At 43.3% G+C, this 27932-nt stretch overlaps 1 protein-coding gene across 2 annotated transcripts; it reads right to left on the minus strand.

Annotated features, from left to right (window-relative positions):
- Positions 1 to 18: 18 nt before the first annotated feature.
- Positions 19 to 27932, minus strand: COG4 (component of oligomeric golgi complex 4). 2 transcript variants are annotated; one of them, XM_006878620.1, is made up of 19 exons: positions 27759 to 27932; positions 25827 to 25909; positions 24538 to 24652; positions 21163 to 21337; positions 19229 to 19422; positions 16596 to 16701; positions 14710 to 14867; positions 14145 to 14203; positions 13655 to 13788; positions 11583 to 11701; positions 10897 to 11063; positions 9973 to 10138; positions 3688 to 3750; positions 3076 to 3192; positions 2211 to 2303; positions 1659 to 1742; positions 1432 to 1533; positions 311 to 439; positions 19 to 191 (listed from the first exon to the last, which is right to left on the minus strand). In XM_006878620.1, the coding sequence occupies exons 1-19, from the start codon at positions 27915 to 27917 to the stop codon at positions 57 to 59; spliced, it is 2358 nt and encodes a 785-aa protein (XP_006878682.1). In that variant the 5' UTR covers positions 27918 to 27932; the 3' UTR covers positions 19 to 56. The 2 variants fall into 2 exon arrangements, with proteins under 2 accessions (XP_006878682.1, XP_006878683.1); XM_006878621.1 differs by lacking the exon at positions 3688 to 3750.

Raw genomic sequence — 27932 nt, forward strand, 5'->3', positions numbered from 1 at the left:
TGGATGGACCTGCTTAGACAAGTCCTGAAGCACCCGATCAGGTGACCCACTGGCGGTTACAGGCGCAGCCTCTTGATGTCCTCACTACGGAAGTCTATGCGCAGAGCCAGCACCTGGCGGACTTCAGCAGGGGTTAGGCGCCATGTTAAGGGGCCAGAGTTGGCCCCCCAGTAGTCCAGGATCTCAGTCACCTATGGGAAAGACAGGAGTTACTGGAGAGGGGCCAGGATTCCAGTGCTGCCTCCACCCCCATTCCTGGTCCCCTCCCCCCCAGGCCGAGTGGCTGAACCATGGAGCCTGCCCCACGCACCCGATCCAGGTTGAGGATGGTGGCCATCTGGGAGAGCCGGGCGAACTTGTCTCGGATGGTCCAGGTGGTCACTGTAGTGAGGTAGGCAACGAGTGACCTCAGCTCCTTGTCAAACTGCAGACCGCCCAGCTGCAGGAGAACAAGCCGTCACTGACCACCGCTGGCGTGGTGGGCTTCTTTCTCAGTGCTGCATCAGCAAGTACCGCAGCACGTGCACGTGTGTGGGTGGCCTCCACACAGTCTAGGGAGCTAAGGCTGGATCCAGGGGCCAGGTTCCAGGGGCCTCTGCTGGCTCAGAGGAGGCCCTGTTTCTGCTGCTCCTCGCAATCTGCAGGTGGCAGCTCTGTCCCCATTTCTGTGTGTTTGTCCCGGCTGCTACTTTTATACAGACATATTTCAGAGAGATTGCGGGTTTGGTTCCAGACTCCACAATAAAGCATTAGTGCAATAAAGGGAGTCACACATTTTTTAAAGAATTTCTCAGTGCATATAAAAGTTACACATATTAAGTTCAAAAGCTCTGGTGGCTTGGTGCACTGTGTGTTGCATTGCCAGGTCAGTAGTTTAAATCTTTGGAAATCTGGTAGAGGGTTGCTATGACTTGTTAAGTGTAAAACAGCATTTTGAAAAAGTTTGCAGTCTTGTGAGAATTGACAAAATGTGATGCATATACACGAAGTGAAGACAAGATGTTGGAAAAATGACACTGAAAGATGTGCCTGGTGCAGGGTTGCCATAACCTTCAATTTATAAAAAAAGAATGCAACATCTTTGAAATGCTATAAAGTGAATCACAATAAAAGGAAATATGCTTGTACCTTTTATGAGACTGACTCAAAATATGCCGTGTGTTAATCCTGCCTCATTACCAGCCAGCTCATTCCTAGATGAGAACAACCGTAACCATAGAGACTAGGATTTACCAGGCACATTTTCTGGGGCTCACGAGTCCATCTAACACCGACCAGCTAGATAAGCAGGCTGCTCCCCAATCTCCCCAGGGCTAGGCCCCAGGACACCCAAGGCTCCAGCAGCTCCAGGCCCTTGGAAGCCAGGCAGCACTGCCAGATCTGTGGGCTTTGGGGTGACAGGCCACGTCTTCCCCAGAGAAGAGACCTTACCCGGTTGAAGGTGGATTTCAGCACCACTTTCTCCAACTCGACTGCAACAAGGCCAGTCATGAGGTTGGTCAGGCTGTCGTAGATGACCGGGGACAGGCTGGCCTGCACAGAGGGGGAGGCATTAGCAGGAGTCCAGGCGCTCTGCTTCCCTAAGGGCACATGCTGCAGCTGCTGTTCTGGTGAGAGGTGGATGGCTCCATAAGCTGGTCCCGGGAGCACCTGCTCACCTTGAACTCTGCCATCTGCTGCTCCAGGTTAAGGATGAACTGTTGTACCCAAGGATCATTGGCCTCATAGTCGTTGAAGTCGGCCTGTCCTCAGAAAGCAAGGTGGGTCAGGAAGTGCCACCCACGCCATCCCTCTAGGGAAACAATGCCAGTGGGCCTTCATCCCCTCGCGCTTCTGACAAATCCAGCTTACACCAGGCTGGATGCCTAGCCTGGCAGAAATACATTTGCAACTGCAATATGCTTCCAACCAGCGAACTGGCCTGGACCACAGCAGTGGCACAGTATGGAGGCATGTTATTCCCTCTGGGATTCATGTTCAGCATGAATGAAATCAGTAGGCTGGGGGGAGACGCTCATACATCTATGATAAGTGGCGTCAAAGCAGCTTCAATAAGAAGGGGTGAATCAAGCTCTTTTTGGATGCCTCTCCTTGAAGCTTTCTAGCCCCAGCACGCAGAGGTCTAGTCTGTTCAGACAGCTCCATTACCCTCAGTGGTGAATGGGGCGAAGGGTCAGCCTGGGCCTGATGCTGCTACTGCTCAGACTTACCTCCTCAATGTTGTGGGAGACGGAGAGAAAGGTATTGATCCAGGGCTGCACCTGCGGCTTGATGGCTGTGCTGTTGAGCTCTGTCAGCCCCTCCTGCAAGGGACGAGGCAGAGACATGTCAGACACAGGGCACAGGTTTCATCCCTTCCCTTCTTCACCCCACAACTGCCAGGGAATTCCTCCAGGCATTCTGCAGGTCCTGCCCAAAGTGTGGCAGAAACACTGCTAATGAGAGGCCAAGGACAACCTATCCCTCTCCATATGTGTGCTGGCTCAGATCCAGGCCAGAGCTGAAGCTCTGAGGTTCACCTCATAAACTCTCAAAACTGAGATTGTGGACAGTGGGCAGTAGGCAGAAGGAGCCCTTTAAGTGCTGGGCTGCTAATGGAAAGGTTAGTCTGAACCCACTGTCACTCTGTAGGATGATGGTGAAGCAGTCTGCTTCCATAAAGATGACAGCCTTGGATGTCCCACAGGGCAGCTCCGCTCTGTCTGTCCTATGGGGCTGCTTTGAGTTGGAATTGACTGACAGCGGTGGTTTTAGCGGGCAGCAGAATGGCTAAGACCAAGCAGCAGGTCTGAGTAACTACAGGTTCCACTTCCTTTGAGGATCTGCTGGGGGTCACTGGCACTGTGGGGGACAAGTGAAGATACCAAGGACCAGCATGGTGACTTGTCAACCTATCAGAGGGAGGGAACCGTCCTGCTGAAAACCAACCAGGCCTCTGCCTCAAGGGATGTGCACTTAAGCGAGTGACACCTTCTTTGATAGCCTTGTACACCATGAAGCCCATGGTAAGTCAACAAGTTCCCCCTGAGCAACATGCAGGCACAAGGCTCTGTGAACGGCTGCACCAGGGCTTACCTGCAACAGATCTCGAAATTTGCTGGACACAGCAGCCAAGTCAGAAAGGCAGCTGTCAAACTTGGCCTGGGCCTGCTCCCCTCCGATGCCCTGGCTGAACAGCTTGGTGCAGTCACTCTAGGAGAGAACACCAGCGTTGAGCAGCCCTGGAGGCAGCGTGTGAGGAGGGAGAAGGCTGGCCTGCAGCTGGCCGCTTCTCCTCCCCTAACCTTCTCTGGAGGGCTTTCAGATAACCTGGATTCTGTTTACCAATTATCTCTCATTTATCACAAACCCCAGAAAGTGTCAAACCTTAAGTCAGACTGTTCTATGTTCAAATCCTGGCCCCATACACAGACCCTGGCATTGCCTGGTCTGAGCCAGCGCTTCTTCAAACCACTGAGCAAACCTGCTAGACTGACCATGCAAGAAGAGCTCTGATAAGCTTAACTTCTCAGCCTCTGCCTGCTTGTCTATAAAGTGAGATACAGCTCTCCATGCCCTACCGGGGGGTTTCCAGGTGGCCTGACAAAGATAGAGACAAAGAAAGGGTCTGTGTATGGGGCACTTTCTCAGAACGAGGCTCTCGAGAGTCTACACTTGCTGAGAGTGGACAGGTCACTTTCTCTGTACCTCCAGCGTCGCCTTCAGAGTGGAGATGTTTTCACTGCAGACCTCCACGTTGTTCAGAGTCACCTGGAAAGAAGACAGCAGAACATGACTTCCTGAGACTGGTCCTTGGTGCCCACTCCAGTGCTAGGTTTGCAGACAGCTACACTTGACATAGCTCAGAGAAGGGCTAGCTAAAGTTGAGATTCTGGCTAAGGAGAGTGTACACCATTGTCATATAACAGGACACTCAGATCTAGGGTTGGCACAAGCAACCCTTCCACTGTGTCTGACACCAGCACATCTGCAACTCTGCGATGCTGGCCTCAGGTTTCAGCGCCATGTTGCCTACAGACAAGAAATAACTCAGACACACAGGCCTGAGTCCTGGGCTCTAAATTCTTCTGCGGGCCTATTTCTACAAGGCCTTTCCCTGAATTCTCTCACTAACCCTTCCTCAATTCCCATGCAAAACAAGCATTGTGCTGTCCAGCTTATAGGTGGCAGTGACTTGGAGGGTGAAGTGACTCATAAAGGTCAATCAACAAGAGACGAGGCATGGGGACAAAGCAGTGAAGAAAACAGACACAATCTACTCCCCCACAGGGTTTAAGTATTCAAAGTCAAGTCTGATAATAAACAAGTACAATTATGTCTATGTTGTTATGTGCTGTTGAGTCACCCGCGACTCACAGCAACCCTATGTACAACAGCTCTGAAGCCTGCCTTGTCCTGAGATAGTCTCACTGACTCTAATACAGCTACTCCCACTGCCCTAGTTACTATATCAATCCATCTCATCCAGGGTCTTCCTCTACTGCGCTGTCCCTCGACCCTTCTGAGCATGATGTAATTCTCCAAGGATCGGTCCCTCCTAGCCACATGCACAAAGTATGTGAGATGGAGCTTCAAAATCCTAACCTCCAAGGAGAAACGTGGTTTCACCCTCTCCAAGACAGTCATATTTGTTTTCTGGGTAGTCCATGGGATGTTCAAGACTTTCCTCCAGAACTATAATTCAAAGGCATCAATTCTTCTGTCATCTTTAGTCACTGTAAAACTCTCTGATGCACAGCACATAATGGCAAAAGCCATTTCCTAACTGTTGGTGCCAAGGGTGTTGACTGTGGAGCTAAGCAAGTTGTAACAGTTAACAATCTCTATCCATCATGGTGCTGCCAATTGGCCCAGTGGTGAGAATCATTGTCTTCATATCCTCACAATTGTTATTTAAGCCCATTGTCTCAGCCAGTATGTCAATTAATCTCATTTGAGGGAAACACCAATCATAAAAAGCAGGAAGTGATAAGAATAGTAATAAAAGCACAAATTGCGATGGATATACAGAAGTAAAAAAACATAAACCACCAACTTGGTCTGAGGCACACAAGGAAGGTTCCACAGCAGAGTTGATAACTGAGCTAAACTAGAAAGCAGGGAACATAATAGTGACAGGAGAAGCGTGCAGCCATTTTTCCATGAGAATACCTCTTCAGTATTTTATTTTTTTCACTTCTTCCCTATAACTCTTGATCCCATTAACCCTCCTGTCCAATTAATCCTTCTCTTTGATATTTTAATAACAAGGAGGATTACCCAGCAGTATCTTGTCTGCTGCCTGCCTTCCTCACTCCGGTGAGAGTTTCATGAAGGTAGGAATTGAGCCTATCTTGTCTTTACTGCTATGTTGTGAGTCTGCAGCATCCAGTATCACTTTCTGCAGTGATGTAAATGCTCTTGAGCACTTATAATGTGGCCAGTACAACTGAGGGACTGAACTGGTAATTAAAACAGTGGCATGTGGCTTTCGAGTTGGGTAGTGCAGCTCTAGAAGCAAGAACAGAGCCTGATATTAGAAGTTCCTCATTTGTTGCACAAACAAATGAGTAACTGTGTTCTAAGGATAACATAAGCAAATGGAGAGTGACAGAAAACCTCAAAAGATATTTGGGGACCAGCATGTGCAAGGAAATGGCAAGAGACAGGGAACAGAAACAGATTAAGTAGGTGCTAAAGTGAAATACTTGTAGCACGCTGTCAGGAGAGGCCAGACCTTGGAAAAACACATGATGTTTGGGAAGGTGGAGGGTCAGCCAGAGAGGAGGACCTTCAACAAGAGGGACGGACAGTGACTGCATCAGTGGGTTCAAATGTGTTAGAGACGGTGAGGATGGCACAGGAGCATTCACAGGGTCACTAGGAGTCATAGTTGACTCAACAGCAACAACAACAGACGGGAAAGTTAGCCCTTTGTCCTGTGGGTAACGGAGTGACAGTGAGATTTGCTGCCACTGTTGTTGAGGCTATTTACCCACCAAAACACGCAATAATTCAGCAGCTGCTACACGCACAGTTCAGTGACCTTGATTACATTCTTTAAGCTGTGAAACCATTTTTACCTTTCTCCCCCATTCCATAAACTCATGTTAATCTTTTAAGTTCTTACCAAATCTTTTGAGTTACTGTTGTCAATTTGATCTCATGTAGGAAAACACATTCTTTGGTAAAGCTAAATTGCCATTTGGTTTTCAGAAAACTTTGGGAACTCTCTGTGGTTTAAAAATGCTCTCAGGGCAGTAGTTTGGGGTTTGTCTCTACTGTATGGCTCCAGAAACTTCTGCATTCCATGAGTATTTGAAATTCTGTTTTGTGTTCTCTTCCTTCAGATTAAGATTCACATATAGCATCTTCATCAACATGCTCAATAATGGAAGATGGGTACCAGAGAGACCTTTCAGTCTCCTAAAGGAGAAGGAAAATGTTCATGGAAGCAATAAGCCACACTTTGAATCTCCTCCTCCTATTCTTGACTCCCCTTCTACCTGCACTGTTCCAGGTGAACAGAGACCATTTGAACACTGGAGGTCATCTGTAAGCTTTTAGGAGCCCGCCCACACACTACCAATAGACTAAGAAGTAGAATAAAGCCCTAACCCTGTTCATAGGCCAATTAACTTAAACCATGACCTAAACCGCCAACCGGGGAGCCAAATCCCATAAAGTGTTTGGCTATACATAAGCAGCCTGCACGGAGGATTACTTAAAGCCATGTGAGCAGAGCTGTGGTTCTGGGATGCTAATCTGGAAGGTGCTATGCAAGTGTCTGAGAGGATCATGCTGTGTCTGAACTGGGGTGCTGGTGGCAGGGCTGGAAGGCATGGGTAAGGCAGAGAGGGGAGGCAGGGACTTCTGATTTCAAGGTAAAGAAAGATCACAGACCTCCCAGGACTAAGAGGTTTCCCCGATCTCCCCTGTGGGTGTCTAAGACTGAAAACCAGTTTGTGACAGTGCAGCTAAGACCCTTCTATGACCCCAAGCCTGTTAGGTGTCACTGCATTGACTGTGACTCATAGCAACTCCATGAACAACAGGTCTGAACCGTACCCTATCCTGGGCCATTCTCCCCGTCTCCCATGTGCTCGAGCCCACTGTAACAGTCATGTGTCAACCCATCTTCTTAGGAGCCTAACAAGACCTTCCCTAAGCCTCAGGGAGCCTAAACATAAGGCTACTGATATCACAGGAGGCCAGAGAAATAACTGCATGTTAGGACAGCTGAGGAGGAAAGCTAGAAAATAAATGTTTCCAAGGCAGTTACGGACATCAAGAATAATCTGTCATGAGGGGAGAATGAATTTAGACTCAAATGGTATTGATTTCAAAGTTTCCCTTGTGCTGATAGACCTTGTAAGCGTGGCTGCATTGAGCTTATCCCTTGTTCACGATGAATGAGGTGTCAGAACAAAAGGGGAATTCATCTTCACAGCCAAATGAGTCACGGTGACACAGCAATAGGCCCTGTGCTAGGAGCGATGACATTTTTAAGTACTTCATGTCAAGAAAACTGCAAACCTGTCAGCAAGCGTTTAGCATCAACTTCCTTGCTGGCCTTATCTTTTGGGCCCTCAAACAATCAAGCTGTCTGACTGGGAGGTCCTCACAGAGAGAGGTGAGCGAGGGCATCCAAGGTGGCACTGGGAAGTGCTAAGGACTGAGAGCCGTGCAGGCAAGCAGTGCAAATGAGAGCCCAGTGGCAGGTCAGACAGATTTCGGCCTTCAACAAAGGGCCAGGCGAGGAAGTCTATCTCTGATGTGAGAGACATAAGGAGTGAATGAATCTGAGCAAAGAAATGAAAAGAATGAAAAATTTATGTTGGTTTAGGATCTTAGGGGACTGGCTGTCCAACATTCAGATAAAGTTCTCAAAGGAACCATACTTTAGAGACAACTTTCTTGGGGCATTTTTTTTCCCCAACAGCTATGACATCCCAGCTCGGCTGAACTCATGTGCAGGACGCTTATTTTCAATGCAGGAAGAGAGCCAGCAGCTGAACTGCCTTCCTTACTGTGGACTCCTCTGTGTGTGGACAGGGGAGATGGGAGCACAGATAGGCGTCTGAGTCTTAACTCCTTTGGGGCCACAGATTCCTTTAAGAATCTAGTAAAAATTCCACTTTACCAAAGACGACATTCAGATGGCCAACAAGAACATGAAGAAATGTTTAAAATCCTTAGCTCTAAGAGAGATGCAAATCAAAACAACTCTGAGATATCATCTCACCCCAGTAAGAATAGCAAAATTTAACAGAACAGGAAGCAACAAGTGCTGGCGAGGTTGTTGAGAAACTGGAACTCTTATTCACTGTTGGTGGGAGTGTAAAATGGTGCAACCACTGTGGAAGGCGGTATGGCGCTTTCTCAAAAAGTTGCAAATAGAGATACCATTTGACCCAGCAATTCCAGTACTGGGAATATACCCCAAAGAGACCATAACTGCCACACAAGCAGATATATGCACACCCATGTTGATCCCGGCTTTGTTCACAATAGCAAGGAGCTGGAAACAACCTAAGTGCCCATCAACAAACGAATGGATAAAGAAGCTGTGGTATATTCACACAATGGAATACTATGCTTCACTGAAAAACAAGGAACTCATGAAATTTCAAAATGGGTAAGCCTGGAGGACATTATGCTGAGTGAAATAACCCAGTCACAAAAGGACAAATACTGCATGGTACCACTGTTGTAGAATGGGACTGACATCAGGGTTGTGATAAGACTGAGAAAAACTGGATAAATTATGTACACTGCACTGAAACAGATTAGTGAGAGAACAGTTTAAAAGCGATATATGATAGGGTATTATGGTTATCACCAGAATCCAGAATTAAGGTTGCACAGTGGAATGTACTTGGGGCGGTGGGGAGGGATAGTATATCAATGAAAGAATTTTCCTTTTCAAAGAGAGGCGTGAACTGGGGGAGAGGGGTGGGCAGGGAGAAAAGTGCAACAATGAATGAATGGAAGATCAAAATCTCTGTAAATGTTCATTAAAATGAGTAAATTTTTTTTTTTAAAAAAGAATCTAGTAAAAATTCAAAAACTTGTTTCCCAGCAAATGTATGTACGTGTTTTTACGTCCAATCCCTGGGTGTTTCAAGACCCTTTACACAGACTGCCAGTTGAGAGTTCTGTTCCTGGATCCTTGCTTCAGACTGAACAGCAACAGCCTAGGAGACGCAGAGGCTGCCGAGCAGGAGCAGAATGGACAGCACTGTTCCCACTCGTGACAGAGACGGCACACGCCAGGCAGGCCTGATCATGAGCTTGGGACACACACGTGCTCTTTCTGACGCATCTCCAACTCACTGTTACCTCGGGTAAATCCTTTCTTCCACCATACTTCTTCCCCAGCTGTCACATGCCTGGTAAGCCTCACTGACTCGTCACATCTCTCATTTTGGGAAGCAAAGGGCCTTAAGAAGGACGCTCTGGTGGCTTAGTGGCAGGGAACTACACTGCCAAGCTAAAGGGACATGGTTAGAATTTTCCAGGTGCTCTGTGAGAGACGGATGGGCCATCTCCTCCTGTGTGATTTACTACCTCTGAAAATCCACTGCAGGGGCGGCTGTGAGTTGGTCCCTATTTGATGGTACCCAGCAAGGGCTTGAATTAGGTCACCTTTCTGGAGCAAGCTGGAAGCCTAGGAAGAATTGTGCTAGAAAAAGAGGCCTGCTGGCCTGGGGGACTGACCCCCATTCTGACTGGAATTTTCCTCAGAGAAGAGGTCTGGACCCTCGGCACAGATGTTACAGTTCAGTGTCAGATGCCAGCCAAGCCTGACACTCCCTGCCCTGAACAGGAGGACAGCACAGGTCCTCGCGCAGGCTGCTTGGAAGTGGGCTCTAGGGTAAGAAACAGTCTGGGTACCCTGTAAGAGGAAAAGTGTCCAGCTCAAGGCTGAGTACAGCGTGGTTTAACCTGTAAGATAAACCGCCCTGGCGTCCGACATATGGGGCTACCTACTAGGAAGGACAGCTTGGCCTCATCGGTGCTCTCGATGCCTTTCGTGTCAAACTTGCCCTGCTGGAGGCTGCTGTGCATGATGCTCACGGCACTCGTGACCCCGCGCTGAATGTCCTGGAAAGTGGTCGCAGGGAAGCCCATCCGCAGCTTGTTACAGAGAACATCCCTAGGGGGACACGAGGGATATGTTGTCAGGCCTGATGGCACTCAATCTGGTCTCCAGGACAGCAGGCCCAAGTGTCTGCTGCCCTGCCCAACAGCAGGACAGGCTCTTTGGGAAGAATAAACAATCCTCAAGATCACTGATGGAGACCTCAGGAGACAGGAAACCAGAGAGAGCAAGAAACCTCAGGGCAAGAGATGGCGAGAACACAAGAGGAGTGTGGCCACTACTTCCCCCCGAGAGGCTTCCTTCCAGTACCACCTGAGCCTGCAAACTGAAAGGAGGCAGCAGAGCATAGGAAAAGGCAGTTCAGTGTAAGAACTCAAGAGTTTGTAAGTCAGCCAGTTCTGGACTTTTATTCCTTCTTCTCCCACTTCTGAGGTGCATGATTTCTGACAAGTGATTAACTCTCCTTGTTTAGCTACCTCATAGGATTGTTATTAAGACTAAATAAGGCAACAGCCTAACAGTGTGTGGTCCATTGCTTTGGTAACTATGACTGTTATTATTCCAACTACTGTGTTCATCTGAACTGCCTGTTCTCCTTCCTGGGTTTTAGGGCCAATACCCCCTCCCCTCCAATCCAGCCCAGGAACCGTATGTGAGCATAAGACATCTTGCTGCTAGACAACTGCCAAGGAAGTTGTGCCATTACAGGGGCTTAAGTCTGGTGTACAACAGGGCTGGAATCATAAGGGGTGGGGGGAGGAAGAAATAAAGGAGCCTCAAGTCTCTGGCCCCTGAAAAGGAATCAACTGTACCTGAAGTCAGACTCTAGCTCCGTGGTGGCGAGGTTGATCATGGCACAGAGACAGTCGATGTTGGAGCTGGACAGAGCCCTCCCAATGCACTTCTTAACAATGTAGAAGACATCATCCACCATGCTGGATGTCAACTGGCCCTTCTCATAGGTGTCCAGAGCCACAGCCTAACCAAAAGGCAAAGCACTCAGTGAGGCTCTTGCTCTGAGACATTGTGGTTACACCAGCCTTGGGTCTGTTTCCTTTTCTGTGCCTTATCCATACCTTCATCCCCCCACCAATAAGGCTTATTCAGTCATAGCTTGGAGTGGATCTTCTGCATCTCTTCCTCTCAATCACTGCCTCAGGAAATTGGTATCCAGGGCCTATGACTGACGGACTTCTGTAACTGGGGCCCACGGATATCAGGAGAGGCCCTTCTATCCTGGAGTGCTTTACTCAGGCACTCAGTGATGCAACACACACAGCAGTCCCTGAGGAGCTAAGATTTACATTTTTGTGATTCCTGGGGAAGAAGTCCCAGCTGGATACGTGAAGAGCACGACAACCCCAAAGATGCTGTCACTCAGTCCACACACAAGGGTATCTTCAAAGCAGATCCCCCAAACAGGACATGCCTCGGACACTTGTTGCTCTGGCTGCATGGACAGAAGTCCCATTTCCCAGAGTCATGGCCTACGTCCTACCTTATTGACAGTCTCCCTCATGAAGTACTCCTCCATGGTAATGTATAAGCCAATCAGCTCCTGCATGGTGCAGCTCAGTAAGCAGTTATTGAGGAGCTTGTCCAGACTCTTCTGATGCTCTGAGGGACAGCCAAGAAAGCAAGCTCGCTTTTCGTTCCCCACAAAGAGCCCACCTGGTCCAGTTCAGGTTCTTCTAGAGCGTTTGTTCCAAATACGCAAACATTTCACAGTTATCACAGTACAGGTATAATCTTGGATCCTGCTTTTAAATTGTACATTGTAAATATTTTCTGTGTTTTTATAAAGCTTGCTAATAAAATCTTAGTGTGTGGTTTTTGTTTTTTTGTTTTTTTTTAGTTTTGGCTTTCTTATTAACAAAGGTTGTGTGATATTTTATCAGACAACACACACATATGTTTTAAAAATACTTTCCTATTCCCCCGCCCCCATTTTCGTTTTTTTTAAGGCATCTGGATTATTTAAAATTATTTTGCCATTATTGGAGATCATGGCTACTGAAGGATATTGTAAGCATTTTTATGCAACTTTTTAGTTCTTTTTTTACTATTTCTTCTAGATTAATAAGAGATACAGTAAGAGAGATACTTTGCAGCCAGAGATGGTAACATGTGGAGAACAGAACTTTTCATTCTTTAACCAGTGCTGTCTAGCAGAATTTTCTGGAAAGGTTCTATATCTAGAGCAGTATTGTCCAATATGGTAGCAATTTGTCATGGTTGCCTGTATGGCTAATGTAACTGAGAAGCTGAATTTTAAATTTTATTTAATTGTAACTAATTAAAATTTAAATATTTTCATGTGGCTAGTGGCTACCACATTGGCCAGGTGAACTCTGAACAGAGATGGCCATTATAAGGTAATGAACATCAAACCCCAAATAAGCACAAATCTTCCTCCTCCCAACACCAGTTCAGAGGAACGCCTCGGGGCCACATGAATGAGTAACTCTCCTTTCACATGTTATATCACAGATGCTGTTGCTGGTCTTGAGTCCTAGTTCAGGGAACTGTAAATATCTGCACAGTAGGAGTTAGAGGATCTGCTTAAAATCTTAAGGAGACATTTGTAAATTAAATTAGGCTATGTAGTTGTTGTTGTGTACTGCAGAGTCGGAACCAACTTATAGCTGACCCTCCAGCAGGTTTTCAGAGGCAGTTAATCACACAGGAGGGGATTACCCATCCTTCTCCTGCGGGACAGCTGGTGGCCTCAAACCCCAAGCCTTTGGGCTTGCAGTGCAGCGTCTCTGCCACTGGGCCACCACTACTTTTATTCTACTTCAGTTAGCCCTTCAAAAATTGTGGTTTGGGGATATGGTAGATTGCCAGAGGAGGTAAAAGCATTTCTCTTTTTTTAGAAGCTTTACTGAAGTTATAAAATGTACTTTTTTATGTGTACAATTCAATAAGCTTTAGTAACTTTCCAGAATTGTGCAACGATCGCCACAATCCAGTTTCAGACTATTTCTCTCTCGTCCGAAAGTTCCCTTATGTGCCTCTGCAGTACATGGCTGGACTGCTTAAATGTTTAAGCTATTATTTAATATGTGTGCTTAATACCTACTTAAACCAAAGAACAAAATTCCACATAAGAGCTGGTGATGGAGCCTGATGTGGAAAAAGAACAGAGAAGATGATCACTTAAAAGTTCTGGGTATCAGGGAGCTCTGGTGGCCTAGTGGCATGAAGCTGCACTGCAATCCCAGAGGTGCACGGTTCAAATCCACCAGATGCTCTGCTGGAGAAGGAGGGACAATCTCCTCCTGTACCAGTCGGATCTGATTTGACGGTACACACACACAAAATAATTAAAAAAATTCTAGGTATCAGGTTTCCTCGTTTGTAACAGGACAGGATGAGCCCAAAGATCCAGTCTAATTCTAGAATGCAGTTAAGTCTGGGTTTCCTTTGGGGAGTTATTTTGTCCACAAATTCCCAGTAGATAACAAGCCTCCATTATTTTCTTTATATCTGTGGCTTAACATTTAGAAAAATGGTAAAAACCATACAGGCCAGCCATCACAGGGAACATATATGGGAAACACATTTTACCTTGCTTTACCTCCTCTGAGGCTGCTGAGTCCCCCACCTCAAAATCCGAGCTGATCCTCTTCCTGAGGAAGCGCAGGTACAGCTCGCTGCGGGCATTCATCAGCGTGACCTCAGTCAGGATGGGGTCCAGTTCCCTGAGACACACGGGGCAGGACTGAACAGGGGTGCACTGGATTCCCTCAGACAGAACCGTCCTTCCTGCTCCCCAACTCTGCCAGATGGTCGTGCTGACTCTGTTGGCCCAGTTCCCTTCAGAGACTTCTATCAAGCACATTTTTCTATTCACATGTTACACCCCCATCATTCACCTCCTAAAATCCCACCAGAGTTAACCGAGAGGTTGGAGGATGCGTGTGTGCACATGAAGAACACATGAGGTTTAACTCAAACCACAAAAACTAAAGATGAAAATAGCATTTGGAAGCCCCACCTCCTTAAAAAGTCCTGGCTGCAGTTTATTTAGATCTCTGATTCACAATGAGGTAATTACCTTGGTTCAATTTTCTCTGTTACAGAATTTCTCATCAAGTTGTTCTGAACATGCCGGAACTGCAACACAACACAGAAGTAAAATGAGAATGCTGCCTCCACTTCTCAGCCTGTTGTTTTCTGACATACAAGAATATTCAGGTTTTGCTTGCTCCAAATCTTGGCTTCTAAGAAAAGGCAGCCTTGGATTTGAACCACTTGTCTTTGGGCTGACTGTACAACTCCTCACTACTAAGCGACCAGAGCTCCCTTCTAGGCCATTAATAAGTAAGCTTCTTTATCATATCACCAGAGGGCACTGTTGCATATTCAGTGACAGAGAACTGGTTAAACATCTGTCTCTCTTTGAGGAAGTACAGTTTCCTTCTTAATCTTGTACTGAGAACCCAAGCATCTCATCAATACCTTAAGTTCAAAACAAACTGGTGAAGGGCAAGATGCAGACCAATTTGCATTCTGCATTTCTTTTTCTCCCAGCTTTTCTTCACTTTTTAAGTTTTAATTTATTCTGCTCATCATTCCTGGCTGAAGTTGCTTCCTGAACCTACGAAGCACCTGCTACTCACCTGTTGGTGGTAGTCCCTCTGCTTGATGAACTTATCCACCACCTTCTCCGCCTGTCTGTCACATTCCACCTGCAGGTATTTTATCAGGGTGAAAAGTCTCCCTGGCCCATAGTAGGTCTCCACTATTGGCTGATGGGTCTCCACAATGCGGGCAATCCCTAGAAAAGAACAGTGAGGTGGTGGGATTCCAAATATCCTTCCCACAAAAGAAACTCTTTTCTTCCATTCAAGACTAACCCAAGCTAAACCCTTTTTGACTGCTTCACCTCCTAAAAAGAATAAAAATACTTTCATCAGTTCTAGGACTTGCTAAGCAGATTGCGGGCAGTGCTTGAAAGACCAGCAGGCATTTGCTAAATTATACTGATTCCGCTTTCTTCAGGGCATCTTTGAAAATCAGCATCACCCTCTTTACAGTAACTGATCCTAGGATTAAATTTACTTTTAGAATTTGGTCTTCCAGGCTAGAAAATCAAAGCAGCTGAGTACCAGTTACCAGCTATCAGGAGCCGATTAACACTCATGTTGACCCCATGAGGTTAGAATAGAACTGTGCTCCATAGAGTTTTCTTTTTCAAAATTATATTGGTTTTGCCGTTGTTGAGAATATACACAGGAAAAGAGACATCAATTCAGTGGTTTCTACATCTATAATTTACCTTCTCTAGGTTATGTCACTATTCTCATCTTCCTTTTCTGAGCTGCTTCTGCTTCATTAACATAAACTCATTGAGGTCAGATGGTTCCCCCTTAAAGGGGAAAGTAGTTCTTAGAACATGATGCTCAAGGCATACATACCTTTTTTAACAAGTTAGGCTAAACTATCACTTGGCTTTAAGATAACTTCATCCACCACTTTCTCTGCCTAACTATCACATTCCATCGCTAGATATTTTCTCTTTGGCTTAAAGTTTAATAGTTTCATTGATTTAAAGTTTTCTTTTTGGATTAATGATTATGTTTGGCTTAATGTCTAAAGATTCTCTCAGAAGAATAATATAAACGGTTCATCTACCTTCTATGACTCCAGGAAGTCCAGTCTATGAGAATTTTAATTTCTGTCCCTATTGATTAGGATTTTTTTATGGAATCTTTGATCAAGATGTTTAGTAATGGTCCCATGCATCACCCAGTCTTTAATTGTCTCTGAAAACCCGCAAGGGTCAGCTATGGGTTGGTTCCGACTCAATGGTACTTAACAACAACATAGCAAAGGAGGCAGACATTCATGAAGACAGTTAGTCACACAGTCTATAGCTTCCTTCTGTACTTGACTCCCCTTCCTTTGTCGCTCCACATGAATACAAACCGCTTGTGGTGCCACAGAAGCTTTTAAGACCCCAGGCAATATGCAATGAACAAGGAGGTGGAACAGGAGCACTAAACACATTAAGCCATGTAACAGTGACGTCCCATAAAACCACAACCCTACACCTCCAGATCCTATGAGGTATTTTGTTGCATACACGTAGGCTCAGCAGCTATATTGTGTGTGTGTGTGTACATACATCTTCAAACAACACTGCTGCCACTTCTTCATAAGTGAACAATTTACTGACAGCATTAAAAAACTGCAATGAAATATACAGAAGCAAACAACAATTTCTTCATGCTCCATAGGGTTGATTTTCTTTGAAATACGCATTGTCTTTCATCTAAGATGCCTTTGGGTGAACTTGAACTACTAACCTTTAGGTGAGTAAACAAATGTGTTAACAGCAAATACATGACGGACTAAAATCTTTACTAGTCAGATACGTAAGATGAGTAGCTCATAACTCAACATACAGTTATTTATCGGATGGAATGTAAGAGATCATAATCGAAGGAGAGGAAAAAGGCTAGGCTGCAAGAGTTAGAAATGTCTGAGTGCAGAAAGGGCTCACCTTCAAACAGGAGAGTGAATGTATCTGCGAAGATGACTGCAGCCCTTCGATCATTCATATCTGTCCCCAAAACTAAGAGTAGATTCTCCTCAGCTTTCCTGGCCACCTAATAAAAGTAGAAAATCTACACTCAGTTATCAGACAAAAGGCCAACCTCAAAACAGGTCTGTCTCAGTTTTCTCAAAAGGCCTTGCATTGAAGTACATCCTGCAATGGGAGGCTCTGAGATGTCTGAGCCTTGGATGGGACAAAGAACTTAAGTGTGATAGCTTTTTTTCCAAATAATGCTTTTCTTCTGTTGGGAAACAGGGGTTGTAATTAGTAAAGGCAGTGTCCCCACTTTTAATATATTTTTAAGAAGTATAAATTATTTTGATGAATGGTACTTTGTTGAATAGGACAAAGTATCTGGATACCATACAAGAGACTTTTCATGTGCTAAAAGTACATGCTCAAAATGCAAAAACAGCATTTCTCATACTATTTATGAGACTATATTTATATATAATTTGCTGGTCAAACAACATTTTGAACTAAAAATGTATCTCATTTCCAGCTTAATATGTGATCTTATTTTCATTTCTTTATTACATAATGCAGTTGGTACCTTTAATCTTATAATGTTTTGTGATTTTTGTTCAATAGAGTAATTCCTGGCTAAAAGAATAAATAGATAAAATCCTTATTTTTAGTAAAAAAATTTAAAAAGCAGAAACTGCTTTAAAATTTTAGGTGGAAGATACTAATCAAACAGTACCACAAAGTAGTTTTATTTTATTTTAATGAATGAATTTTTTTTCTATTTCTTTTTTTTTTAATTTTATTTCTTTTTTGGGGGGGAAAATTTTCAATTTTTATTCTTAAAAATAGGAATCAAAATTGCAAAGGCAGATTTATAGTCACTTCTGAATGAGAGGGTCATTTTGGAACATCACAAGAACGCATACTCAGATGGAAATCTAGTTAAACTGCGGTTGCTCCTCAGGTTGCATTCACTCCTGCATTTTCTCAATTAGTTCTTCCTTGTATTTGCCTTTCTCTTTTCCAACTTGCCGAGACTTAGCTTTATGTTCAAGAATTTTTTTCCGATCTTTATCCAATTTCAGTCTGGTAATAACCACCTTGCTTGGGTGAATGCCCACATGCACTGTGGTACCATTAGCCTTCTCACGCTGCACTCTTTCGATGTAGATGACATACTTCTTTCTGTACACCTGGACTACCTTGCCAATCTGCTGACCTTTGTAATGTCCTCGCACCACCTGCACCTCGTCATCCTTGCGGATGGGCATGGAGCGCACGTTGTACTTCTGCCGCAGCTCTTTGGACAGAGGGGAGGACATGATCTTCCTGCGCACATGCGAAGGGGCATTGAGTGGCGTTTTCGGTTCTTGCTGCGGTCCGAGGTAACGAAAGGGTTGAACTTCATGGTGGCAGCCGTCCGACAGCGTCAGGATCTCCAAGCACTATTATTATTAATTTTAATAGACATTTATAGAGGTTTTGGATTTCCATTCATTCATTGCCGTGAATGCATTTTTGAAATGGGTAAAAAACACATATACTTAAAACATTCAGAAAGAATAAAGGTGGAATCAGTGAAAAGTATTTCTTCCTTTTACTTATACCTTTGATCTCTTAATTCTGTTCCTTAGAGGCAACTATTTTAATCTTTCCAAAACCATCTTATGCTTATATAAGCATCTATCATTACTGATACCCTCTTAATTTTAAACAAAAATGGTAAGTTAATGTTTGTGCCTGTTTAACTTAACAACAATGTTGGAGAGTAAAATATATCAGCACATGTTTTTCCCTAACGGCAAATCAGAGATTCATCATAGAATGAGGGGGCTTGATGTGCACTGAAATAGAGATAAAAAACAACCTATGCACACATGTGCACTGGGATTTACTTCTCTTCAGTTAAAGGGAAAGAGGCTTCATGGTGGCTTCAATGGTAAAGCTAACCGAAAGGCTGGCAGTTCAAGCCCACCCACTGTCTCTGTGGAGAAAACACCCACCCATCTGTTCCCGAGAAGGCCACTGTCTAGGAAACCCACTGGGGGCAGTTTTCTGAGTTACACGAGTCATTGAGTTGAAACTGACTGGGGGGCACCGAACAATAATAACTAAGAGGAGGGGGGGCTCACTTGAGACTTTAACTAAAGCTTATTCTTTCCTCTTTTCCCTAGGATTTAATCAAGTAGCTCCATCTATTTCAACTCTACATAACTTATTCTGAGATACAGACCTAGTTCTAAAGACATTTAGAACCATTTAAAATCATTAAACAAGAACTCACATTGCTCTTATATACCAAACATGGCCGACAGTTTGAAAACGAAGATTTAACTTGCCAGAGAACTTGCATTTTAATTTCCCTAGATTCAGTTGGTATGGTGAAAAAAATGTGGATCGTTTGATGTCTAGACAGTGCGCGGCACTTAGGAGATTGGCTATAAAATAAGTGTGGAATGAATGCACCCAGTCTCACCAGGTTACACCTAGAGCACAAAGGAAATTCAAATCCAGAAGACAGAGGGTATCCACAGAAACAGATCTATCCACATCTAGTCAATCTGCAGGCAGAGAACCATACCAGTTTTCTGCCATGTAATCAGGGACCATACCTGCCTACAGAGGTATTCTGAGAACTTGCTCAATCCCTCCTCATGTAGACCCAGGAGCGGGAAGATCTTGAAAAAGCGCTCCACCTGGGGCAGGTCTCCTTCTTTGGTGGCAATGGCAAACTTCTCTGTGACAATGGCTTTGAGACGTTGCTCAGCTTCCTGCAACAATTTCAGGTTGGCATCAATCATGCTGCCTGCTCAGAGAGAAGAAACAGAATTAATGCCAAGGATGGCATTGTGTCAGGCCCTTATGTCTTTTAAGTTTCTATTTAAATCTCTCCACTACCATTTATTAAGTATATGTATTAAGTGCCTACTATCAGAAAGTGGGACAATTACTAGGGATGTAGAAGGACAATTGATGCCTTTGAGTTGTGGTGCCAGAGTGCTGAATATACTATGGACTGCTAGGAGTACAAACAGGTTCATCCTGGAGAGGGTGAAATCAGACTGCTCTTTGGAGGCAAGGATTCTGAAGCTTCGTCTGATATACTTTGGACATGTTGCAAGGAAAGATCAGTCTTTGGAAGAGGGATGTTATGCTTGGGAAGGTAGAAGGACAGTGCATGAGAAAAGACCCTGGATGACATGGATTGATTCAGTGGCTGGATTAATAGAGGTGGGTGTGTCAGAGGCAGTAAGATTGGCAGAGGACAGAGCAGCGTTTAGGGCTGTTGTACATAGGGTCGCTATGAATCTCAGGTGACTCTATGGCACATAACAACAACATATGCTAAGCCTACTAAGTGGCTGCACATTGCTAAGAGAAGCTATTCCTTGGAATAGGGACATTATGCTTGGAAAGGTGGAGGGATGGTGAGGGAGAGGAAGATCCTTAACCAAGTGGACTGACATAGTGACTGCAGCAATGGGCTCAAGTATGTCAGAGATTGTGAAGACAGGGCAGGACAGGACAGGGTTCCGATCTCTTCACAGGGTCATTACCGGTCAGGTTCAACTCACCGACACCTAACAACAACACGTACTAAGATGCTATTCTAGCTAATGTGATATTAAAAGATGAATCAATCAAGATTCTGTTAATAAAAATTAACATCAAGTAAAAGCAATGATTTATACACATATTAACTATACGACAATTTCATGTATGATAAGTGTTGTTGCCCTAAGAAAGTTACCCCAATGATTCCATTTATGGTTAAAGTAATCCGAAAAAGTTTGACATCTCATTTCTCAAAGTTGCGCAGGAATTTTTTATTTTAAAGAATTTTTGTATCTGAAATTTTGAGCAAAGGAAACGAAAGGAATGAAATGACAGAAGGAATGGAAAGGTGAAAAGACTATTTAAAAAAAAAGACTATTTACATTGAAAAACAATGTATTCAAACTTTGTAAATAAAGCAGAGAAAAAAATATATATATAAGATGCGAACAGTAATATCTATCTTAGGACAGTGTTGTTGTTATGTGTCATTGAGTCACCTGTGACTCATAGCGACCTTATATACAATAGCCCTAAACGTTGCTCTATCCTGTGCCAATCTTACTATCTCTGACACACCTACCCCCATTACTCCAGTCACTGAATCGATCCACCTCATAGAAGGCCTTCCTCTCCTGTGCTGTCCCTCCACCCTCCCAAGCATGACGTCCCTTTCCAAGGACTACAGGACCTAAATAGGGCCAACTGCCAGACAAGGAAGTCTCCTAACAACAAATGCATACTATCAAACTTTTGTTGTTGCTGTGATGTGCCACTGGGTTGGAATCAATTCACAGTTCATTCTCCTGTAGGAATTCAGAATCTGTAAATTGCATGAGAGGGCACTGCCCATCCTTTAGAGCAGCTCTCTTCCTTGGAGTATTTGGTAGATTCAAATTGCCTGCCTTTGAGTTGCCAGTGCACTGAACTCGGCCACTAGAGCTTCCTGTGTTGTCAAACTAGAAAGAAATCAATAATTTGAAAGGCCAACCTTCTTTGCCCTGTCGGCTGAGCTCAATGACTGACTTGTCCAGGCACAAGTAGCGATGTATGTGGGCTGCTGCCTGCTCATAGTCTTCATTCCTCAAAGCAGTCTGAACTCCATCCATGCAGAACTTCAGATCTAAGATGTCATCGGCTCTCTGGATGGCCTGATAGAGGCGATTCTGCAAAAAGACTTAAGAGTCAAACAATGTCCAACTGCTTTAGAAGTAGCTCTCCAGTAGATACGAAGATTTCAGAGTGAATCCAGTAACCCACAGGTCCTCCTCAGCTTTCACTGGTGCACCCCCAAGCATCATCACTATCATTCACAAAACTGGGAGTGATGACCAAGAACCAGAAAGGTATCACACAATTCTATTTATGGAGTCAGACATTATTTCAGGGGCAGTAGGAACAAGAATAATCTATATTTATCTCTGGCATATACTGTTATTTATAATGGTCAGAATGTATCTTAAATTAGGGAACAAGACATGGGTTAGTTATAAGGAATGCAGCCTTCAATATGGATTGAGGCTCAATATCAAGAAAACAAAGATTCTCACCACTGGGCCAACTGGCAGCATCATGATGGATGGTGAAGAGACGGAGACTGTTAACAGCTTTAGTTTGCTGGGCTCCATAGTCAACACTCTTGGCACCAGCAGCCAGGAAATCAAACGACACATTGTGATGAGAAAGTCCACTGTTAGAGACCTCTCCAAAGTACTGAAGAGCAATGATGTCACTCTGAAGACTAAGGTGTGCCTTATACAGTCCATGGTCTTTGCAATCACTTGCTAGGCATCAGAGACTTGGACAATGACTAGGGATGATAGAAGAATTGATGCCTTTGAGCTGTGGTGTTGGAAAATAGTATTGAATATACCATGGACTGCTAAGAAAACTAACAGGTTCATCCTAGAGAGTGTTAAACTAGGCTGCTCCTTGGAGGTAAGGATTCTGAAGCTTCATCTAACATACTTCGGATATACTGCAAAAAAGGACCAATCCTTGGAGAGGGATGTCATGCTTGGGAGGGTGGAGGTACAGCACAGGGGAGAAATACCCTCTATGAAGTAAACTGATTGAGCGACTGGGGTCATGGGGGTAGACGTGTTGTGGAGACAGTGAGATTGGCAGAGGATAGAGCAGGGTTTAGGGTTGTTGTACATAGGGTAGCTATCAGTCACAGGTGACTCGATGGCACATAACAACATAAAACAATTTTCTTTTAGAAGAACAACCAAAATTTAAAAACTAAACAAAACAATGTGAGTTGGTGGCTATATAGCCATTGTGTTCTGTAAAATTATTTTTAAAGAGGCAGAAACAATCGTGCTATTTCATAGTAACAAATGGAAATTAGACTGACTCGTTCAAGTGCCCTGACATTGTATTATCCAATATGTGAGCTATTGACTACATGTAACTAGTGAGGATTTGAAATGTAGCAAGTCCAAATTGAAATGTGCTATAGAAGTATACATTGGATTTCAAAGACTTTGTACTAAAGGAAAAAAAAGAACATAAAATAATACTGTTTTTAGTCAACGCATGTTGAAATGGCATTGCAGACATGAGTTAAATAAAATACATAATTGAAGTTTTTCATCTATTTCCTTTTTTAAAAATGGCTACTAGGTCTAGTATGGTTGCGAGGAAGGGCGGAGTAGAAAATTAATGGACAGACAATGAACATCTTTTAGGAACAGGTGAAGAGAAAGACAATGTAGAAGAAAGGATGATCACAGACATTGTTGGGTATGTATTCTAATTAACTATATGGAACAAAATATACATGATTGATTTCCTTAAAAAAGGGGAAAAAGCTAAGGAAAGTCTTACACAGAGATAGAATCAGTCTTAGAGGGATAATAGGGATAAGAAAAGAAGGAGAGAGGAACAAAGACTAATAGGATAGGCCGGGTGAAGGGAAATTTGGGAGTTTGATGAGACATTATAACTAACTTCACTGACCAATTGTAATTAATGATCTAAAACAAAATACATAGAATAGTTGAAAGAAAACCAATAAAAAAGGACTACTAGAAAGTTTAAAAATTATAGATTAAATCACACATTAGATTTCTTCTTCTTAGCTACTCTGAATTATTTGGATAAATGTTAACTATATATGACAAATAAAAATAAGATTATTCCTTTTCCTGGCCACCAGAGATACCAATTAAAAGAAAGATTTGACTGCATATACACTCAGAATTTACCTATTTGCCCTAGTTAGAACTTCTGGTACAAATTTTAATGAAAGTAGGAAGAGTAAATATTCTTTTTCCTTGATTTTTATGGGAAAGCATTTAGGCTTTCAGAATGAAGTGTGTTATCTGTCAGTTTTTCCTCCTTTTTCAGATTAAGGATGCTCCCTTCTACTTCCAGTTTGTGGAATCTTTTTATTTTGAAGGGAGATGAATTATGTCAAATGCCTTTTCTGTATTTATTCAAATGATCATACAATTTTTGTTTCTTATTTTATTATTAATACTTAAACAATTTTTAAACCAACCTTGTATTTCTTTGACTAATCCTTTTTAGTCATGATTTGTAATTCTTTAACTTTTTTCTTTTTTTAAACTTTTTCTAATGTTGCTGGATTTGGTCTGCCTTTTTTTTTTTTTTAAAATACCGTTAAATCGGATCTGACTGGTACAGGAGATTGTCCCTCCTTCTGCAGCAGAGCATCTGGTGGATTCAAACCTTGTACCTCTGGGATTGCAGTGTAGCTTCTTGCCACTAGGCTACCAGAGCTCCCTGGGTCAGCCAGTTTTTTAAAAACTATCTTAGCATTGGTAGAAATTTACAGAACAAATTAGCTTCCCATTCAACAACTTACACACATTTTGCTTTGTGACAGTAGTTGCAATCTCAACATGGCAGTATTCTTCCCACCTTCTCCCAGAGCACCTGGTTTCTGTTGACCCATCTGGCCTGTCCCTTCCTGCCTTCTGAAGTTTGAGTAAATGCTGCCCATTTGCTCTCATGCGGTTAATTGTTCTGGGGAGTGTGTTCCTCACAAGGATTATTTTCAAGACTGGGTTCGGTCCTAGGTTTGAAGGGTGGGTTTACTAATATTTTCTTGAGAATTTTTGGGTTTATGTTCATAGATATTAGTTGAGGGGTTTTTTTGTAGTACATTTGTCTGGTTTTGGTAGCTCACATTACATTGGGTGAGACTGTCTTAATCTCTACCCTCCTCTAACTCAAACATCCAAAGTTCAATGAGGGAGTCCCTGAGAGGTATACAGTTCTCCCACTCAGCTGCTAGGTAAAAGTTTGAAGTTCAAGTCCTCCTAGGAGAAAGGTGTGAAAAGCTACTTCCAAATAAGCAGCCCCTGGGAAGAAAACAAAAGCTCAATGGAATTACCTTGGCCAGGTCAAGCTGTCGGACCTTGCTAGATACATTTTCAGCTAGGTTGCAGGTAAAAGTGATCGTTCCAGCCAACTGCTTTGCGTCTCCTTCAATCAACTGTAGGCTGGGACTGTTGTTGGCACACATTGCCACCATACATATATCCACAGAGGCAAAAGGTGGGAATGAGAGATAGAAAAAATTATTTGCCAGGAGGAGATTATATCTTTTACTTCTTTTCTATCTCTACACAACACTTAGAGTTTGCTCTACATATGGCTTTTTTTCTTCTTAATTTTTTAAAAATTATTATTTGTGTGTACTGTCAGAGCGTTGAGGACTCTCCTTCATAGGGTCGCTATGAGTTGCCTGCGACTCGAGGCACTTAACAACAACTGTCAAATTAGATCTGACTGGTACAGGAGGAGACTGTCCCTCCTTCTCCAGCAGAGCATCTGGTGGATTCGAACCACATACCTCTAGGATTGCAGTGCAGCTTCTTGTCACTAGGCCACCAGAGTTCCCTCAGATGGCTTTTTTTTTAAATCAAAACAAGAAAACAAAACACAAACCAACACAACAATGCTTCAGACCTATACGCAATAGAAAATTATTTTCTGTAACTACTAAAGATACTCATAATAGGTATAAACAAGGGAGTTCTGGTGGCTTAATGGTAATGAGTGCACTGCCAACTCAAAGGCTCATGGTTTGAATACACGAGCTGATCCACAGAAAATAGGCAATTGCCATCCATGGATTTTCCTGCCTCTGAAAACCCACTGGAGGGTCAGCTATGAGTTGGTTTCGCTTCAACAGTAAACAACAACAGGAAAAGACAAAGAAGTAGGCAACAGAGTTACTTAGTTGTTAAGTGCCAAAAAAAAAGTATTAATCAACAATCTAAGAGGATGATGCGCTCAAAGAGCAAGTGTTATGACTAGTAGTCTGTAAAAAACAGTGGCTCTCAAACTTAAGGCATGCATCAGAACCAACTAGCTGGCGTACTAAAGCACAGATTCCTGGGACTCACCTCTAGAGTTTGTAATTTAGTAGATTTGTGTTCAGGATCCAGAATGTGTATTTCTAATAAGTTTTAAAGTGCTGCTATGGTACTGTTGGTATAGGACTACACGTTGAGAAACAATGAACTATATATCCTTTGGTTTTCACTAGACCATGATATAATAATGTTCATCTACATTTCAACTGGCCATTTATAAAAGCAAGTTAGGAAAAAGGGCAACTAAGCTATGTGACCTGTGGGAATTCACAGTAGCTTCTGCTGAGGTATGCAGACTCACCCCATTCTGTGAAGACTGACCATCTTACTTTCAATAGTGGTTTTCTGTTCCAAAAGAGCATCCAGCTCTCTCTCCACCACTTTCTGAAACACAGAAAAAGATCTTGTCAGTTAACTTGTCAGTTAAGCACGAGTGGCATCCACTTCCTAAATAACATGCCTTTGAGGGAACTCTGGTGGCCTAGTGGCAAGAATCCCAGAGGTGCACAGTTCAAATCCACCAGATGCTCTGCTGGAGAACGAGGGACAATCTCCTCCAGTACCAGTCAGATCCAATTTGATGGTACATACACACACAAAAAATAATAAAGTAAAAAAAAAATAATAACATGCCTCTGGAAACGATGAAGTTTGATAAATGTCGATAGTTGTAGAGGGGCTTAAGGCCTTTTGTTCATAGGGTCATTATGAGTTGTGCTCTACTCGAAGGCAATCAACAACAACAGTTAGAGTGACTTTAAAAATTCACTAACCTAATCGCTTAGCGATTGAATACCATATCAATTTCTGTTTTCCTTCTACATATACTATCACCATCCTCTCCATTTTTGCACTTATCATACTGAACACTGATTTGTGTGTATTTTAGGGCATTTATGTTAGTATCACAAACGAAGTAAATGAGGATCTACTCTTTTATTAGCATGGTGCTTAACAGGAATACATTTAAATCATAAAGACAAACTTCTAAAGTGGCAATCCAATCCTAACTCAGGCAAGCCACTTATAGTGTTAATAAACAATTGATGCAACTTCCCTTCCAGTTTCTTCTTATATAAAATAGGGATAATATTTACCCTTGGGATTGGAGTCAAACAAGATAGCACACATAAAGTATTATATACAGTACGTGATGAATTCAATGTTTAATAAGTCATATTACCTATTTTTATTAAAATAATCCATTAGATTCCAGAAGAAAACTTCCACTTGACAATGATCACTACAAATACGGGGACTTTTTGTGTAAGATCTCTAGTTTTCCCCTAAAAGACTGATTGATTCTTTGGGAGCTTAGGAATGTCTGATCACAAGTACTAAACTTTAAAAAGTGTAACTTGCTTTAAAAAAAAAAATTGGAACCGTTAGCTGGTGGATCTATTGTCAGTGCTAATTAGTAGTTGCAAGTTATCATTTGAGAATCTTCAAAGGTAAATTAATAATGCCATTTTTCCATTCCAACTTGCCTTTTGATACTCAACCTTGGCAAGGAACTCCAAGATAAACACTGAGAGTGAACTGATAGCAAGAAGTTGCAACGCATTAAAGAAAAGTGGCGCCAGAAATAAGACAGAACATTAAGAGCTGATGGAGCCTTGGAAAATCTAGTCAATATTCATCATTTCGTAGTGTCTGGGGGCTTTACAGAGGTCTAATGACCTCCTGAATTACTTATTCAAGATTAGACAGTTATAGGTCTTAAAAACTCAAGGATCTACAAAGCTGGGTACTTAACTGAAATTAAAAAATGATACCCTGAAATAAATCTCTACAAGAAAAGGACTTTAAAACAGTTCAAATTTATTTACAATGATTTTCTGCTTAAGGGAGATAACGTAATGTTTCACTTGTCAAACCAAGGAAAAACAACTTTTGTATTCTTATGCAAACTGGCATATAACTTTAGTTTAAGATTACTCCAGTGGAGAAAACTAGTACTTCTGGGCCTTGGAATTAAACTGCGAGGGAAAGAGTGGAACTGTCAAGATTGCCTGGATACCAGGGAAAAGAGGCTTCGGGGCCTCTGTTCGAGTGAGAAGATATGACAGGTCCCCGCAGCACCCCAACTACTCCCCCGTCTCTCGGGTAAGTGATTTTTCTGTTCCACCAGGCAAGGACAGAACTGCCTCCAGCCTCGATTTTTGACTGATTTCTGTAGATTTCTACACCCACTGCCCCGGGGTCCTCCGGGAAGAGGAGGTTTAGCCCCCACCTCCTCGCCGCAGAGCCGTTCATACACAGCCTCCAGATCCTGCAGCTCTGTTAGGGAGCGAATGAACTCAGTGGAGATTTCTGAACAGCAGTTTCCTCCCACTCCCTCAGCCGTCCGAAGCGCCCCCGACAGCTTCAGAGGCGATTCGAGATTCGCCATCTTGCTTCCCTTTTG

The sequence above is a fragment of the Elephantulus edwardii genome, unplaced genomic scaffold (genome assembly GCF_000299155.1).
Source record: "Elephantulus edwardii isolate Elephantulus edwardi_28Jun2011 unplaced genomic scaffold, EleEdw1.0 scaffold00001, whole genome shotgun sequence".
NCBI lineage: Eukaryota > Metazoa > Chordata > Mammalia > Macroscelidea > Macroscelididae > Elephantulus > Elephantulus edwardii.